Genomic DNA, 18541 nt, shown 5'->3' with positions numbered 1-18541 from the left:
GAAAGTGTTGAATCAAGCTTACGTGGCAAACAATATATCCGTTGAGAAGCTTGACAGATGGGTGAAAAATCTAAACGCGGATAATTTCATTTCTTTTAGTGATGATAAAATACCACTCAATGCTAGAGGCTCAGTGAAAGCACTGCATATTACGACTCGCTGCAAGGGCTACATTATACCGAACGTGCTCATCGATAATGGCTCGGCACTCAACGTCATGCCTTTGGCCACGCTTTCCAGAATTTTGATGGATCTGTCCTATTTAAGGCCCTGTCATTCTACGGTAAGGGCATTCGATGGGACAAGGCGCGAAGTCATGGGAAAGATTGAGATCCCTCTAGAAGTGGGCCCTTACATTTATGACGTCGAGTTCCAAGTCATGGACATTACACCTTCGTATAACTGCCTTTTGGGAAGACCCTAGATCCATTCCGCTGGAGTGATCCCATCATCCCTCCATCAAAATGTGAAATTTATCATGGATGGCTGTTTGGTCACTGTCGAAGGAGAAGAAGACATTGTAGCATCTATTTCTATCGACGCACCATACATTGAAGTGAGTAAAGATGCTATAGAATGTTCCTTCCGATCCTTTGAGTTTGTCAATACCACATTCGTCGCTGAGGGAAACAAAATTCCCGTGCCTAAATTGTCGAGAAATACCAGGATGGGTATCAAGCTAACTGTGAGGAGAGAAGCCCGAGCGAGGAAAGGTTTGGGAAAATTTCAACAAGGAATAGTTAGGGCTCTGAGGCTAGTGCATCATAAGGCTCGATACGGCTTAGGTTTCCAGCCAGACGCACGTCAAAAAAGAAAACAGTGAAAGAAAGATCAGAAAAGAAGGATCGTGAGAACCTTAGGCCGAGAACCAGAATGGGAGCTCATGGAATTCCCTCCTTTGTCAAGAACATTTACGTCTGCGGGAATGATATACCCGGGCCAGGATAATGCACAAAGCACAACGTTAATGATAGAAAAGGGTTTTCAGAATATCAGTGTAAATGTCATTGACAAAGGAGCTGACGCAAGTAAAGATGTCTCAAGGATACGCCCTTGTCCTCCGGGTTTCATGTTGAACAATTGGACTGTCGAAGACCTTCTTGTAGTTTATAAATCTTCAGAGTAATGCTCAAACGTTAACATTCTATTGTGTCCTTAGATATAATAGAATTCTTTTGTAAGAGCTTACATTCGCTCTTTATCATTCAAATAAAAATCAATGAAGATGCATTTTGTCATGATCTTTCGTATTATCACTAATTTCATAATCATTTTCTCATTTCATAGCCTATCCTTACATTTATGCCATGCCATAACATTTTGTTTGTTGGTTCCAATACTTGGATACCCCTCTATAGTTTCATTTTCCATTCAACTTTCAGGTGCTCAGATGTCAACAGTATGAACCAACCCGTTAAGAGTCCTGAAATCGATTTTGAGAAGGCTGTTTGTTTAGGAGAATTCGAAGCCGAAGAAAATGCTAAAGACTATGTCTCGTCTCCTGACTTGCTAAGAATGGTGGAACAAGAGGATAAACAGATTTTGCCTCATCAAGAATCTGTTGAAACAATAAATTTGGGAACTGAAGAAAGGAAGCAAGAAGTGAAGATTGGGACCTCTATTTCAGGGGGCACCAGGCATAATTTGATTGCTTTGCTCCGCGAGTACAAAGATGTATTTGCATGGTCATATCAGGACATGCCAGGATTGGATGAAGATGTAGTGGTCCATAAACTCCCATTAAAACCAGAATGCAAACCCATTCAGCAAAAGCTAAGACAGATGAGACCTGAGATGTTGTTGAAAATAAAAGAGGAAGTTAAGAAGCAATTTGATGCTGGCTTCTTACAAGCCTCCAAATATCCAGAATGGGTGGCCAACATAGTCCCGGTACCAAAGAAAGACGGCAAAGTACGAATGTGCGTGGATTATCGTGACCTGAATCGAGCAAGTCCTAAAGATAATTTTCCCTTACCACAAATTGATACGTTGGTAGATAACACAGCAAAACATTCATTGTTTTCTTTCATGGATGGATTCTCGGGGTATAATCAGATCAAGATGGCCCCTGAGAATATGGAGAAAACTACATTCGTGACAATGTGGGGAACGTTCTGCTACAAGGTGATGCCATTTGGGTTAAAAAACGCTGGGGCAACATATCAGAGGGCTATGGTGACGTTATTCCATGACATGATGCATAAAAAAATAGAGGTCTACATTGACGATATGATTGCTAAATCCCGAGGGGAAGAAGAGCATGTAGTGAACCTCAAGAAGTTGTTCGAGAGACTGAGAAAGTTCCAGCTAAAGCTTAATCCAGCCAAGTGTACGTTTGGGGCAACCTCAGGAAAGTTGCTAGGCTTCATTGTCAGTCAAAGAGGTATCGAGGTTGATCCAGATAAAATAAAAGCCATTCAAGAGCTACCACCTCCGCGCACGCAAAAAGGAAGTCAGAGGATTTTTAGGGAGATTAAACTACATTGTCCGATTCATCGCTCAACTTACCAACCAATGCGACCCAATCTTTCGGCTTCTTCGTAAACATAACCCGAAAGAATGGAATGAGGAATGCCAGATGGCCTTTGATAAGATAAAGTAATATTTGTCTTGTCCTCTAGTCCTAGTACCGCCAACTCCGGGAAGACCATTGATATTGTATTTGACTGTGTTCGAAAATTCAATAGGTTGCGTACTGGGGCAACACAACGAGTCAGGAAAGAAAGAAAAGGTGATCTACTACCTCAGCAAAAAGTTCACTGAATATGAGGCAAAGTATTCGTCCATTGAAAAATACTGTTGCGCTTTGGTTTGGGTAGCTCGGAGACTCAGGCAATACATGTTGTATCATACGACATGGTTAATTTCAAAGCTGGACCCAATAAAGTACATAATGGAATCACCTTCACTCTCAGGAAGAATGGCACGATGGCAGATCTTACTATCGGAGTACGACATTGCCTATGTAAGTCAGAAATCGATAAAAGGGAGTGCAATAGCTGACTTCTTAGCAACCCGAACAATGGATGAATACGAGCCATTGAGGTTTGATTTCCCTGATGAAGACTTGATGTGCATTACAGAAAAAGAGGGCGAGTCATCAAAAAAAGAAATCATGAAAGATGAGCTTTGATGGTGGATAAAACGCATTGGGGCATGGGATTGGAGCAGTTTTAGTATTGCCAGAAGGGAACCATTACCCACTCACTGCCAGGCTGAACTTCTTCTGTACCAATAACATAGCAGAATATGAGGCTTGTATCATGGGACTTCGTGCAGCAATGGAACGAAACATCTAAACTTTAAAAGTATACGGAGACTCAGCCTTGGTGATTTACCAAATCCATGGAGATTGGGAAGTGAGGGATCCGAAATTGGTTAAATATAGTGATCTAGTGGCAGAGCTGATTAAAGAATTTAAAGAAATAACTTTTAATTACCTCCCACGAGAAGAAAACCAATTGGCTGATGCCCTGGCCACTTTGGCTTCAATGTTCAAAGCAAATAGAGAAATAGAAATAATGCCTTTTCAAATGAGCATATATGAAGTCCCTGCACATTGTTTTAGCATTGAAAAAGAGGCAGATGGATGGCCATAGTTCCATGATGTCTTAGAATATATCAAGAATCAAAAGTATCCCGAACAAGCAAATAAGAACGACAAAAGAACAATCAGAAGAATGGCAGCGGGATTCGTTCTTGATGGGGACATCCTGTACAAAAGGGGAAAAGATCAAGTGCTCTTGATATGCGTAGATGTTTTTGAAGCCAGAAAAATACTTGAAGATGTCCATGAGGGAATCTGTGGGACACATGCCAATGGTTTCACTACGGCCAAGAAGATTATGAGACTCGGTTATTACTGGTTGACGATGGAAAGTGACTGCATTAGTTTTGTACGAAAATGCCACAAATGTCAAATTTATGGTGATAAAATTTATGTAGCCCCTTTGCCCCTTCACGTCATGACTTCTCCGTGGCCTTTTTCTATGTGGGGCATGGATGTTATAGGGCCAATTTCCCCAAAAGCTTCTAATGGACACCAATTCATTTTTGTGGTTATTGATTACTTCACAAAATGGATAGAAGCCGCATCGTTTGCCAATGTGACGAAGACTGCAATTTGTAGGTTTTTGAAAAAGGAAATCATTTGTCGATATGGTTTGCCTGAAAGAATCATTTCAGATAGCGCCTTGAATTTGAACAACAAGATGATGAAAGAAGTGTGTGAGCAATTCCAAATAAAGCATCATAACTCCTGGCCCGATCGCCGAAAGATGAACGGAGCTATTGAAGCAGCGAACCAAAATATTAAGAAGATCATTGGGAAAATGACCGAGACATATAAAGACTGGCACGAGAAGCTACCATTTGCTTTGTATGCATATCGCACATCTGTGCGGACATCTACAGGAGCAACTCCTTTCTCTCTCGTCTATGGAATGGAAGCTGTGCTACCTATCGAAGTTGAGATCCCTTCTCTACGAGTCTTAATGGAGTCAAAATTAGAGGAAGTAGAATGGGTTCGAGCTCGATATGACCAGTTAAACCTTATCGAAGAAAAACGTCTGAAGGCAATTTGTCATGGGCAGATGTACCAAAAGAGAATGATCGTAGCTCAGATAAGAAAGTACGGCCAAGAGAATTCCATGAAGGTGAACTCGTGCTGAGAAAGATTCTCCCAATACAAAAAGACCTGCGAGGAAAATGGGCACCAAATTGGGAAGGACCATACGTCGTAAAAAAGGTATTCTCGGGTGGAGCTTTGATTCTCACTGAGATGGATAGGAAGGAGTTACCGAATCCAGTGAATTCAGATGCTGTGAAGAAATATTATGCTTAAAAAAGGAAAATCAAGATGAAAACCCCAAAAAAAGCATCTTAAAAAAAAAGGGATCAAGGTGAAAACCCGAAAATGGCGTCTTGATTAACACAAAAGATTAGGATGAAAACCCGAAAGGGCATTCTAATGAAGCAAGCACTGGCTTAAAAAGCAAGGCGTTTTGAACGGTGGGTCAAACAGAGAGACTACAGTATTTGAAGCACTTCTGAAAGCTCGAAATCTTCTACGTAAGGAGCCATGCTCGAAAAGATTCTTGATTGAGGAACGTGGAAGAGTTCATGCATTGAATATCTAGAGCATTTGTATTTGTTGAAATACGACCCCCTTTCTCTTTATGACATTTTTTACTATCATTGATTAACTTTCTTTGTTTGCTACATTTGAAATGAATAAATGTGAGGTATCCTTTTGTCCCTACCTGACCATTTTCATGCATTTCATTATGTGGTTCATTTACATGATAAATAGTGAAATGACATACTCTAAACAAAAAAAATGTTAAGCATTACCCGGATAAGAATTTGATAAGTACAAGAGCCTCAACACACGGACAAAGTTCAACCAGGGGTAAAAGAGTGATATCTGAGAAACACAAATTATTCGTGAAGCTTGAGGACGGGTACAGGGCCTGAAGAGAAAGTCAAGAGTCAAAGCAATGCATGTAGATCATCAAAAATTGTGACGAAAAAGGACATACGACAAACATGCCTGAGGCACATAGCAAAATCATGTAGGCATAAAGGCATTTAAGACAACATATGCATATCATGATAATATCATGTATGACATATACAGGTACTCCAGTAGAGCAAGAGGATGTGGTGATAGTTGTACTGAATCAAAAGAAGAGACACCTGAGTTCCACCAGATGACATCTTTTGGTATTTTGATGTTTTTATTTCTGTTTTCAAAAAACAACTCATATTACGAGAGGTGAGTTAAGCCTTGGCTCACACGCCAAGGTATTTTCAATTTATGCTTTTCAAAAATCAACTCATATTGCGAGAGGTGAGTTGAGCCTCAGGGCACGCTGAGGTATTTTCAATTTCTGCTTTTCAAATCAACTCATATTGCGAAAGGTGAGTTGAGCCTCGGCTCACAAGCTGAGGTATTTTCAAATTCTGCTTTTCAAAAAAAATCAACTCATATTGCGAGAGATGGGTTGAGCCTCAAGACACGCTGAGATATTTTCAATTTCTTTTTTTTTTCAATTTATATTTTTCAAAAATCAACTCATATTGCGAGAGGTGAGTTGAGCCTTGGGTCACATGCTGAGGTATTTTCAAAATCTGTTTTGCAAATTCTGTTTTCAAAAATCAACTCATATTGCGAGAAGTGAGTTGAGCCTTGGCTCACGTGCTGAGCTATTTTCAATTTCTGTTTTTAATGTTTAGTTTTAAAGAGTCAATTCATATTGCGAGAAATGAGTTGAGCTCAAGATCACATGTCAAGTAAAGAATAAAGATTGGAGCTAATGGAAGACACCAGATTTAGCCTCTCTGAAGTTGCAGTAGAGTAGGTCAAAGTAGCAGATGTTGTCTCCCTGAAGTTGCAGCAGAGTTGATCGAGGATATCAAGTCTTGCCTTTCTAAAGTTGCAGAAGACCCAAACCTTATCTCACTAAAGAGATATAAGAGCAGAGTAAAGCTGTAGATCTCATCTTTCTGAAGTTATAGTGAAACAGATCGAAGCTAGGAACCTCATACCCCTAAAGATGCGAGCAGATTGAAGCTACAAGTCATATCAAAAGATGCAATGGATTGAACCAAAGTTACAAGATACCGTAGATTGGAAAGAGACTACCTGAACAAGAAGAGCACCAATGAAGTCAAGACTTGGCAAGACAGGGCAAAATTGGCCTTTTCAGCTCCATTACAAACCAAACCCAATACAGCAAGCCCAATATCATTAACCCTAACTACTCGAAACCCTAGCCCCATTTTCAGCTCCCACTTGCCTCTGCCATCTGACCAGTGCCGCTAACGTCCCATCGCCACCAACTCTGTTGCGGCCACCGCCTAAGGTCACGTCCACCGCCACTGTTTCCATCAGCAACTTGCCCCTACAAACAATAAAGGAGACAAGACAGAAACAATAGAAAATAGATGTAAAAGGGGTTATAAAAACCCAAATGAAAAATTGTAAGAGGTTCGGCATTTTTTCAAAAAGCAAAAAATACAAAAACATTCGGCAATCTTAAGCAGATTTCAACAACCAATATACAAAAGCAATAACACCAAAAGCAGTGAATATCAGAATACAAGAATCAGAATTGGAAATAGGAGGTGACACTCCTTATTTTGAGTTTTAGATTTCTTTTTTTCTTTTCTTTTTTTTTTTCATTTTCTTATACATACGAATATATATACGTATATAAATATATAAAACATATAATAACCCCTCTCCCTCCTCTCTCTTTTTCTCTCTTCTTCTCTCCTTTTTTTTTTCTTTTTTCCCCTCACAAATGAATTTTTTTTTGAAAACAGGTCTATTTATAGCCCTCCGAAACGACGTCGTTTTGGGTGCTGTACTTAAGCCCCAAAACGGCGTCGTTTTGGGGATAGCTCGATTGCCCGACCCACTGGGGCTAGGATCCGCGTGTTTTTGCGGAAGGGTCTAATTGCGCGAATGACCCTTCCGCTTTTTAAGCGTTCTACAAATTAGATTATATTTATTTATAAATTGGCCCTAAAGTTTGTAGCGTTTCGCAATTTAACCCCGTTCAATGCTGTGCGTTTTAAATGCCTGGGGAATTTGCTCTTTCATCCCCTGATATTTTTAGCGCATATGCAAATGGGCCCTTCTTCCTTTGTGTTAATTTACTGTTTTATTTTTTCAAATTATTTGTCATTGTTTTCTGTTATTTATTATTGTATAGGCTTATTATATTTATTTATTATGTGTAGTAGTGTATATTTGCTATGTACGTATATGTACAGGTATATTTATTGATGGTATTATTTTATTATTTTATTTTAATATTTTTATTATATTTGCTTTTTTATATATTTCAATATTGGTATTATTATCATTATGTATTAGTGTATGATCTTTTATATGCGTATATGTATTTAATGTACTTGTGTAATATATTATATATATATACTTTTTTTTTATATCGTTATATATATATCTTTAAAATTGTATTTTATACATTATCATGTATATTTTAGTATATATATATTTGTGAAGTATTATCAATAGTTTATTATTATTATTTATATATTGTGCATATATTTTAATACTACATTATATGTATATATATATATATATTTATATATTATGCATATATTTCAAATATTATATATATTTTAAGGTTATTTGTTATGTATTTCTTTTACTATTCCATGTATATATTATTATATTTATTTTATCCCTATTATATTTATTATTAATATTAGTACACATATTTTATTATAGGAGTATATATATATTTTTTTTATATAGTATTATTTTCATATATCGTTATATTTATTATTTTACTTATTATTTTTTTTTACTATTGTTACTTACTATTTTATTTTAATATTATTATGTATTATTTAGTATACACGTCTTTTATTATTACTCTTATTATCATTATTAGTACATGTCCATTATATATGTAGATATTTTTAATACATATAAGTACATATTCATGTAGTGTAGTTAGCATATATATATATATATATAATATTTTTCTGTTATTAATATTTCTAATATATGTTGTATATGTTCATTTTATATGTCATGTATATATATATATATGTATATGTATATTTTATGTATATATTGTTATTTTCTATTGTCATTATGAATATATTATCTTTCTTATTATATTGGTAGTACATCATTTCTATTTTTTTGTAAATATTAATATTGTTGTTTTAATACTCTCGCTTTTAATATTTCATTATTAATTGCATCGTCATTTTGTATTATTTACTAATTCTTATTTTAAATAATGTTTTACTCATAATTTTTAATTTCAATAAATAAGGCAACATGCTAATTTAACATTAAGTCATCGATTTTATCGCTATGTTGGGTGAATATCAATCGACTCGTGTTAAAACGGTATGTCCTTCTCAAAAGAAAATAAAACTTGAAATTTCTCGTGTTTTGATTGGATCAGGATTCAATGTTACTTTGAACTTGCAATTTCGAAAATTAAGACAATACTTATTTTACAAGATACTAATTTTGGGCGTCGCGAGGATGCTAATACCTTCCTCGCGCTTAACCGACTCCTGAACCCTACTTTACTCTGACTTTCACATAGACCCAAACTTGGCCTTCATTTTTGTTCGAGAATAAATTTTCTTTTCAAAAAGACGATTTATTAGGTGTCCGATCACATCTAAGAAAAAGATCGGTGACGACTCCCCTCTTTATTTTAAAATCAAATTTCAGTTTGTCAAGTTTTCACTAAATCGCCACAATTAGCGACCAAGTCAAAATTTTTACGTCGCTACACTAATAATTCATTTACTTCAATTGAACAAATTTTTGTGTTTATTTTCATTTTCTTGCCCAAAGGGTGGAATTAAACAAACCATAAAGGCTAGGTTTTCTTGAAATTCAATTCGATTAACGATATATGCTTCCATAATTGATGAAAGCACCCTAATTTTACTATGCTATTCTTGCTGTATACGATTAATGTGGTTACTTTCAACATTTGACTCAAATTTTTTATGAGTTATTTTTTTTCATAATTTTAATTAAAATTGTCTACCTAATTTTTCTCTCAAACTATGTATAATTAATCTACGTAATAAATCCTTCGATTCACTAATTTCAATTTTTATTTTCATTCAATCATTTCTAATAAAAAGTTCATCAACTTCACAACAAAGGTCTCTTGAATCTTTTAATAAAAATAGTTTCTTATAGAACCCCATGTAATGGCCTGGTGGCTAAGGGTGTTCACCACCTCAAGTGTGACCTGGGTTTGAGTCGCGCTAGTCGCGTTTGTTGTTTGGACTTTGCCCTATTAATGTTATTCACCAAAAAAATAGTTTCTTATATATAAAAAATATATTTAAATAAAATATTAACTTGTAATTATAAAACAAACAAGCAATTATAAATAGTTTTTCTTAAAAAAATCAATATAATAAAAACATTTTTCCTTCATAAATTATGTAATGCTTTAACCCAAAAATTAATAATATTAACTATTTGTTGATCTATTGCAGAGCTTTCTTCCTAGATAACACAAAACAAATATTAATTAATTAGCTTGGAACATTCTAAGCTCAAGAAAAAAAGAAGCTACAAATTCAGAAATTTACCAAATGCCTTTCCTGTTTGTTACTTGCCTGTAATTAGTCTCTTGCAGAGTGATCAATTCAAATATTATACAAGCAAACAGATTAATCAAACTATCAGTTTTCCTGTAATGCCTAAGTCAACTTGTCAACTGGAAACCATTAATTCTTCAACCAAGTTTCTGCAAATTTTTTGAAAAATCACATCAAACATTTAATATATATTTTTGAAAATTCAGCAAATTTTGAAGGGGATGTGATGTAAATCTAGAAAATTTTCTAAGGTTAAAATATGACATAAATACATGCAGTCTTTATAAATTTGGAATTTATTCCTTATACTTTTATTTCTAGAAATTTAGTCTCTCTATTTTTGAGATCTCAAAATTCAGGTCCAATTAGACTTGATTTTTGAAATCTTAAAAATAAGATGACTAAATTCCTCGAAATAAAAATATACAATATTTTCAAAAATTTGTTTCCCATTATAACTAATGATCCCTTTACTTCAATTGAACAATATTTTTTTTCTCCCCAACTTTAAATAAGAGGATAATATGCTTCAGCACACTCGAACTTATATCCTTTTACACTGGCAACAATATCAATAACAACTGAGCTAAGAGTCAAACAAGAATTCAACAACTTCTTGTCTTTATTTTCATTTCCTTGGCCAAAACTGGAATTAATGAAACCATAAATCAAGGCTAGGATTTCTTCATTCTTGACTCTTTTTTTTTTTTTTATCTCATTGTCTTTGGTTTTGCAGGCAAGTATAGGAGGAAGAAATTAATTCATGACTAAGATAGTTTACTACTCTATATTAATTACAAATATTATAAGATTGCTTTATATTTAAATTTAAATAAAAAATGAGTTGTTATAAATGGATTTATTTAAATGTAGTTTATCAATCTAATTCAAAGGTTAGGTAAATTTGGATGAATTTGAATACATAAATTTTATTTTTAATTATAAATTACTAAATTACTAAATTGTTAGTATGAAGAAATTACTCAACGGACTTGGATGACTAGGGTGACACATCATGTATCCAAAAAGGATAATTGAGTAGCCGATGGATTGGCAGTAATGATATTTTCAAGGCCTTTAGGCATGTATAGCTATATGCAACCCTCAGATGAAATTCTTCAAAAACTACATGATAATTGCTCTAGAATGACTTGACCCTACCTAGTCTAGTTATGGTCTTATCCTTCTTCATGTACCAAAAAGAATTATCATTTTAAATTTATATATGATTAAATTATGACACATTTATAATGTAAGTGAAAATTTTATGTAAATGTTTACTAAAAAATTAAATAATGCTATGATTGAAATGATAAAATTAAGACATACTAATTAGTATGCTTTATATTATATATATATATATATATATATATATATAAGAGTTTAACTCTTAATAGTTTTACGAATCTGAAAGATTAATCACTAGACTTGTTTCAATGACTATTTTGGAAAACCAAAAAAAATTATGACCCACTTTTCATATAAGTAAAAAAATTATGTAAATATTTATAAAAATAAATAATATTAAGAAACGACAAATTTAACATTGTAGAAATCATGGTGACTTAAATTCAAATTGCTTATATATTTTATAATTTTTTTATGAAAAAGACAAAAATATCAAAATACTAATACTTATTACTTCCAAGGACGAGTTGTTGGATCTTATTTTGGCTACATTTATTTAAAATATTAATGTTTATTACTTCCAAGGACGAGTTGTTAGACCTCAATATATTTAATACTTCCAAAAAAAGAGTTGTTAGACCTAGTATATTATTTTGGCTAAATTTATATAAAATATTAATATTTATTACTTCTAAGGACGAGTTGTTGGAATTTTGATTGCTCGCCTCAACGTGTAAATGTTGGGGCTGGAAATACTGCAAATAAAATATATCTAAATATATAAGTCAAGTAAAAACATAAAAGTTACAATGGAACACAGAAGTATTCGAAGGATTGTATCAAAAGAGGTTGGATTAAACTAAAGATTAATTTCTACGCTAACAGGTCTAAACATTAATAATCTAAAATTATAGTATGAAAAATATCTAAATAAAATTAAATAGTAACACTATCATAAATTAAAGAAAACTAAACTAACAATCGAAATTCACTTAGTTAAAGACAAAAAATTAATTCACGTCAGTGTTCATGATTAATTTCAGAATTCAGGTTTTGATGAATTAGTTAATAATTAACCTAATTATTACTTTTCGACCTATAATGGAATGCCCCAAAATTTCTATGTTTGTTTTTGTGAATGTGTAATACAAATATATGCCTGCTTTAGTGGCTAAGTGTTTTGGGGGTATGTGGGAGGTCCCAAGTTCAAGCCATGCCTTTGGCAAATTTTGAAATTTTTCTAAGTTAAGCCTCACTCTTGTTCGGTAAGCTTTTATTTAATTGTTTGCAAAACCATATCAGGATGGGCCAGCTGGTCTAGTGGTTAAGTGGAGTGTTGGTGTGTTGGAGGGCTTATGTTTGATTCTCTGCGATGGCAAGGAAAAAAATAGTTTCTTAAAAATTCTCTTAAAAAAATAGTTTCCTAAATATTCTCTTTGTAGAAAGAAAAAATTGATCATCCTCTCCTCCACTTGTTCTTTTTTGTTTTTTTTTCTTCTTCTTTCTTTCTCTTCTTCTCTGTTCTCTACCAAATTCTTTCCCCATTCTTACTATTGTTTTCGTTTTAGTTTTGTTTTCCCTACTATCATTGTTTCGTGTCTCGTTCTTTGCCACTTTTTCATGCGTTATCGGTAAGTGTGGTAAGTACCATTTTTCGTTTTGGGTTATGGATAATGGTAAATGGGATTCGTTTTGTGTTTGGAAAAGGTTAAAGGGCTGAAGTTATTCGATCGGTGTCGTGGTGGTGAAGAGACTTCATTGTTCGATCTAAGGTAATAGTTTTTCGTTCGATAAATGAATACCTCGTTTCAGGTTTAGCTCAATTCGATTGTTTAAGTGATTAATGGAGTGAAATATTGATCAATTTTAGGTTAGGGATTGCTTGGAGTTGCTTTTACGTCAAAAACGATACAGGTGTGTACCCGAAACATAGAAAACGGGGTTTTAGCGAAAGCCGAAAACCCCACTGTCGACACCACAAGGGCGTGTGGTTGCTTGTGTGGTAGGCCGTGTGCAACCACATGGCCGTGCAATCTGCGAGACCAGGTCATGCGCACAAGACACGGCCGTTTGACGGCCAAGGCCAAATTGGGTCGTGCAAGCCACACAGGCATGTGGGCCCACACGGGCATGCCACATAGGCGTGTGAGCCCATTTTCACTGAATTTATTACTAAGGTTGCACGGGTCACCCAAGTCAACTGTGAACCTACTGTAGGGTCGGTAAGCATCACTTAGACCCCTAATTAGGTGAACTGACTGTTTGATTTATATATATTGAGCATGATGATAGTATGCATGTATACTGAACTGGTTATATGTACTGATATAATGAGATAGCCACTACAGCAAAACTGACTTTTAGCGGCATTTTTTTAGGCCTTTAGCGGTGCTTTTAAGCGCCACTAAAACTATTAGCGGCGTTTTTGCAAGCGCCGCAAAAAACGTTGCTATAGATGGGGCCGCTAAATTTTGCGGCGTTTATTTGAAAACAACACCGCCAAAGGTCAGGACCTTTAGCGGCGCTTTTCCCGCAAACGCCGCCAAAGGTCAGGACCTTTAGCGGCGCTTTTCCAAAAAACGCCGCTAAAGGTCATAAAAATTAAAAAAAATAAAATATTATAAAATATTGTAAAAGTCCTAAAAAATTATAAAAAAATTAAAATTCATTATCAAAATATTGAGAAGAAGAATAATCTATGATATAAATACATCCCGCCAAACAAAAATACCGCACTTATCATACTACACCAGAAATCTAACAAAATACAAATAGAACAAAATAAGGATGAATGAAAGACATTAATGATATATAAAATCATTGTTTCTAATGCATATGTAGAAATCAAGCCATGGTGTGCACCAAGGATCCAGTTCTCGTAATAGCAACAGGCCTTGATCAAAATAATAATACTGCGTTTGAAAAGATGATGTTTTCCAATTAGCTGGTCAACCTGAAAAACAAACAGTTCAAAAGAAGTCATGTGTCAATTAAACTTGCCACCCTTGATATTGCTATAGGAATTAATGCATGGAGAGTGATGGAGATGGGATTGGGATTCCTCAAGGTCGCAGTGATGAAATTTAAGCAACATTAATGGGAAAAGGTGAAATGAGAGATTTTAGACTAAATCCAAAGCATTAATTTCTATTAAATGAAAACAAACAAACAAATATAATTGTTAAAGAAACATTAATTTCTCTTAAATCCGGTAATATTCGAACTATTCCATTATTCATTGCATTCAAAGTTTGAATAGAGATGAATACGAGTTAGCGAGGGAAGCAAATACTGCACAATTACCACATTTTCAATCGTCGTAGCTATAAACTTAGTTCTTGAATTCATAAATCGTGCCTGCCATTTGCAGCCCAAATACACACACACACACACACACACATATATATATATATTTAAAAAAAGCAGCACTTTATAGTGTTGGTTGCAACCAAAGAAATTCAAACATACCATCAAAACCCTCCAAGATGCAAGGGTTGCGAAATCTTCATGGCCTTCAAAATTTCGCTTTCGAGCCGCCAAGAAGCCATAGTGCAAATAATCGTACACAAGAAAGCTATAAGTATATAACTAAAATATAAAGATTATACAAATGACTGAATAGAGACACATCGATAAGACTGCTTAAGGAATCACAAGCCATTAAGATTTCTCTTTATATTCAATTTCAAATCATTAATGAATCCTATTTTGTTAAAATGGAGGGTACTGTGTACATAGAGGTAATATTTTGATCCTTGAGATACATTTCATTTACATAATTGTCCTATCCAATTTGGTAAACTTGGAGCTCTTGAAGCAAGATTCTTGGAGATGGCATACGCCATTTGAACAGATCCACCACCAAGATCAACTATGCCAACTGTGTCTTGATATGTCCTTCCCAAATTCCCTAGTAGGTAATTTATTGTCACCTATAAAAGAAGATGGAGGTTAAGAAAGTCCAAATTAGGTCCATTGGCTCCATCAAGAGGAAAAATTACAACGGATCCTAGCCCTAACAAAGACGTAAATACTTTATTCTAGTTTCCTAAGTTACCCCAGAGAAACCCTCGGATTTCTCCAATTGGCTCCGCACCACCATGAAAGCATCTCAAGCAAGACCGATCATGTTGACCAGTTATAAGATTAAAATATCAAGCAGTCCTTGTACTTAGTCAAAAGTACAATTTAATCCACTATATTACAGAATTGAGTCCTTCAATCTTTTCCATGTTTGACATTGGAGAAATAAGTAAAATTGATAGCAATGTTAACGGAAACCATCTAAAAGCTAGCATAGACCCCAAATCGACAAAATATTGATCTCTAGATGGAACCAAGTAGCAACATTTTTCAATTAAGAACATACATATTGTCGGATTTCAACTCATGTAGAACTCATGTACTATGTAAGATTTGAGAAGAAAAGTCCACATCAGCATTTAAATAATTTTACATCAATATTGTTATCAATTTTACTTGTTTGCGCCTATATCAAATGTTTAAAGATTAAATTACTCGGTTCTATAATACAAGGATTAAATTGCATTTTAGCTATAATATAGGGACGCCAAGATACTCTAACCCTAGTTACAGTATGCAAAGTAAAAGCAAAGTATAAAAGTACAAGAAAATTTAGCATATCATACCCACTCATAAGAACCTTCTTGAGAGCCGTCTAGAATTTTGACCCCATTTGCCTCGGATTTAAGGGTGCTTCTACTTTTCAAAAGTTCCCTAACCTAAATACATATTTAAATTGCACTAGCTTGAGGAAATGGTAAAGTAAATGCTGTGGCCATAACAAACATGTATCCGAAAATAAAATTACCGATTGCAAATTTTATCAAATGCCTCGCCTCCTAATGCCCTCAGACCAGCAGTTGCCTACACAGATAGCCCTATTGTTCAGCAAATTAAAAGGCTTAGAATGCATAACGCATGAACGTAATACCTATCCTAACTCTCACAGCAGTCTTTGATCGTAAATCTAGCGGAACAACACTTTCTACCTTGTCAAGAAGAGAAGTTAATGAATTTGCAGCAGCCTGTGGATCTTTTGCATAGTAGCTCAAACCTGGTTTAAGCTGTAGCAAAGCAACCCACATAAAACTAACTAATACTTGGACAAAAACCTCTATAAAATTGAAGAAAATGGTCCACAGCACACAAGTAAAATGGTACCTTGAAAAGAGATCAAAGAATTGATGTTTTGAACTCCTTTTTTTTTTGTTCAATTCAAGTAAAATCATTTTCTAGAGGATACAAGTTAAAATCCTACCTTACAATATTTGAGTCAAACTATGTCACAATTCACAAATATCAAATAAAGGTCACAATATTCTCAACCCTTTCAACTTATATTTAGAGGAAAGAAAACAAAACAATAATCATACAAATAAAGATTACTAGTTGTCGGTTACTTTTGTTAGAAGTAGCTTTCTAGTGTCTATTCGTCTGGAATGTTTTTTATTGAATATTTTATGAATTATGTTAAAAATTACTGTACAGGCCAATTTTAGGCCCAAAATCCAATACCCATTACAAATATTAAACCCTTAACCCCAGCCCAATACTACTTAACCCGGAGCCCACTTAAAACAAACTGACCCATTACAAACTAGACCCAATACCCCTTTACAACCAGACCCAAACCCCAAAACCCAAAGGCCCAATCTTAAACCCAATTCAGAAGCCCGCTAACCCATACCCACTAATCTAAACAACCAAGCCCACTAAGCCTAACCCATTAGCAAACCCTAATAGCCTATTTGCTTAAAAGATTTCAGTAGTAAACCCTAGCTCCCATCTTGTCTGCCGCCGCTTCTCACCAGTGGCCAACCATTGGCCACCTTGCGCACTACCACCACCACTCCCCACGCACGTCACATGCCTCCAAGCACGCGTCTGGTCCTCCATGCCCTGCAAAAATAAAACAAACACCAAGACAAAGCAGACGACAGGGAGCAATGGAAAGAAGCTTAAAAAATGTTGTAACAAAATAGGCTATAAAAAGCCGAACGAAACACTGTAAAGCTCTCTCTTTTTTTTTCGGAAAAAAGTCAAGAAATATATAGAAATTATAATACAAAAACAAGCCTTTTTTGAAGCAACCAAGATCAGAAAAATCAAAGGGATTAAAATCAAAGAACTAGAAAACTAAAGGTGATTGCTTTTCTTTTCTTTTCTTTTCCATTTTAGTTTCTACCTTAGGCCTATTTTAGACATATATTTAGATTAAGGATAAAATAAATACTAAAATAAACAGCAAAAAAAAGGAAGAAAAATTTACTTTTGAAATCCGCCATCAGTGCACGTGGCCATTATTAAGGCCGACGGATCTCCGATGGATCGTCCGTGACCGGACCCTGGCCGGAGTCCCACCGGAGCTCCCTCTCCCTCTCCCCTCTCTCTTCTCTCCCCTCCTCTTTTTCTCTCTTCTCTCCCCTCCTCTTTTTCTCTCTTCCTTTCTTCTGCTGCCAATTGAAAATTTTTCAAAGAAATTTGGTTTATATAGTGAAATAAAATGGCACCGTTTTGGCTGTTGTCCCTGGGCGCTTAAACGGCGTCGTTTCACGCCCAAACTCGAAGACCCGACCCGATCCACCAGGGGATCCGCGTGTTTTTTACTCAATGGGCTATTTGCGCGATAGGCCCTTCCGCATTTTTGATGTTTTAAATCAGGTTTACTGGTATTCACGAATTGGCCTCGAACTTTGTCGCTTCTCGGTTTAGTCCTTGGCTAAGCGCAGCGTTTAAAACTTGGGAAAATTGCTTTTGGCCCTCATGGTTTGCAAGCGTATTCAAAGGATCCTCGATTTATCGTTTATTTTAAAATTCGCTCAAAACTTTATTTTTAATTCGATTTAGTCCTTTTTGTCATTTTAGCTCTTAAATTAAATTTATAATGTTAATTTCATTTAATGTTAATATTATGTTTATTATTATTATGTTTAAATATTAGCGTACTTTGTATGTATCCATTATTATCACGTATATTTTTAGTATGTATATATATTTATACAATTATATTATTTTATTACTTTGTTTTAGTATTTTATTATGTTTGCTTTGTGTATTTATATATTATTACTATTGTTATTTATATTATATAGTAGTGAGTATTTTTGTTCTATATATATATATATATATATATATATATTTCCATACGATGTTTTTTAATGTATTTTAATATTTTATGACGTTTGCTTTTTTGTATTATCACTATTATCATTGTTATTATTGATATTAGTATATATATTTTTATGACACATATATGTGTTTG

General features: G+C 34.6%; 1 protein-coding gene across 1 annotated transcript; it reads right to left on the bottom strand.

Moving 5' to 3' along the window:
- Positions 1–6785: 6785 nt before the first annotated feature.
- LOC108459144 (apyrase 2-like) lies at positions 6786–18240 on the bottom strand. The gene is made up of 9 exons (XM_053026827.1): positions 18226–18240; positions 17619–17732; positions 17088–17178; positions 16227–16333; positions 16088–16143; positions 15906–15993; positions 15097–15188; positions 14725–14830; positions 6786–6905 (listed from the first exon to the last, which is right to left on the bottom strand). The coding sequence occupies exons 1-9, from the start codon at positions 18238–18240 to the stop codon at positions 6786–6788; spliced, it is 789 nt and encodes a 262-aa protein (XP_052882787.1).
- Positions 18241–18541: the final 301 nt, after the last annotated feature.

Source organism: Gossypium arboreum, chromosome 4 (genome assembly GCF_025698485.1).
Source record: "Gossypium arboreum isolate Shixiya-1 chromosome 4, ASM2569848v2, whole genome shotgun sequence".
NCBI lineage: Eukaryota > Viridiplantae > Streptophyta > Magnoliopsida > Malvales > Malvaceae > Gossypium > Gossypium arboreum.
Note: the sequence above shows the minus strand (reverse complement) of the source record. Positions and strands in the feature narration are given on the sequence as shown.

Bases quoted from the DNA above. Each gene is read 5' to 3' on its own strand.
- LOC108459144 (XM_053026827.1), bottom strand. The intron at 15,994-16,087 runs GTAATTTTATTT...TATTTAGGTTAG, and splicing joins TTTGATAAAATTTGCAATCG to GGAACTTTTGAAAAGTAGAA. The intron at 15,189-15,905 runs GTATGATATGCT...CTTCTTTTATAG, and splicing joins AAGAAGGTTCTTATGAGTGG to GTGACAATAAATTACCTACT.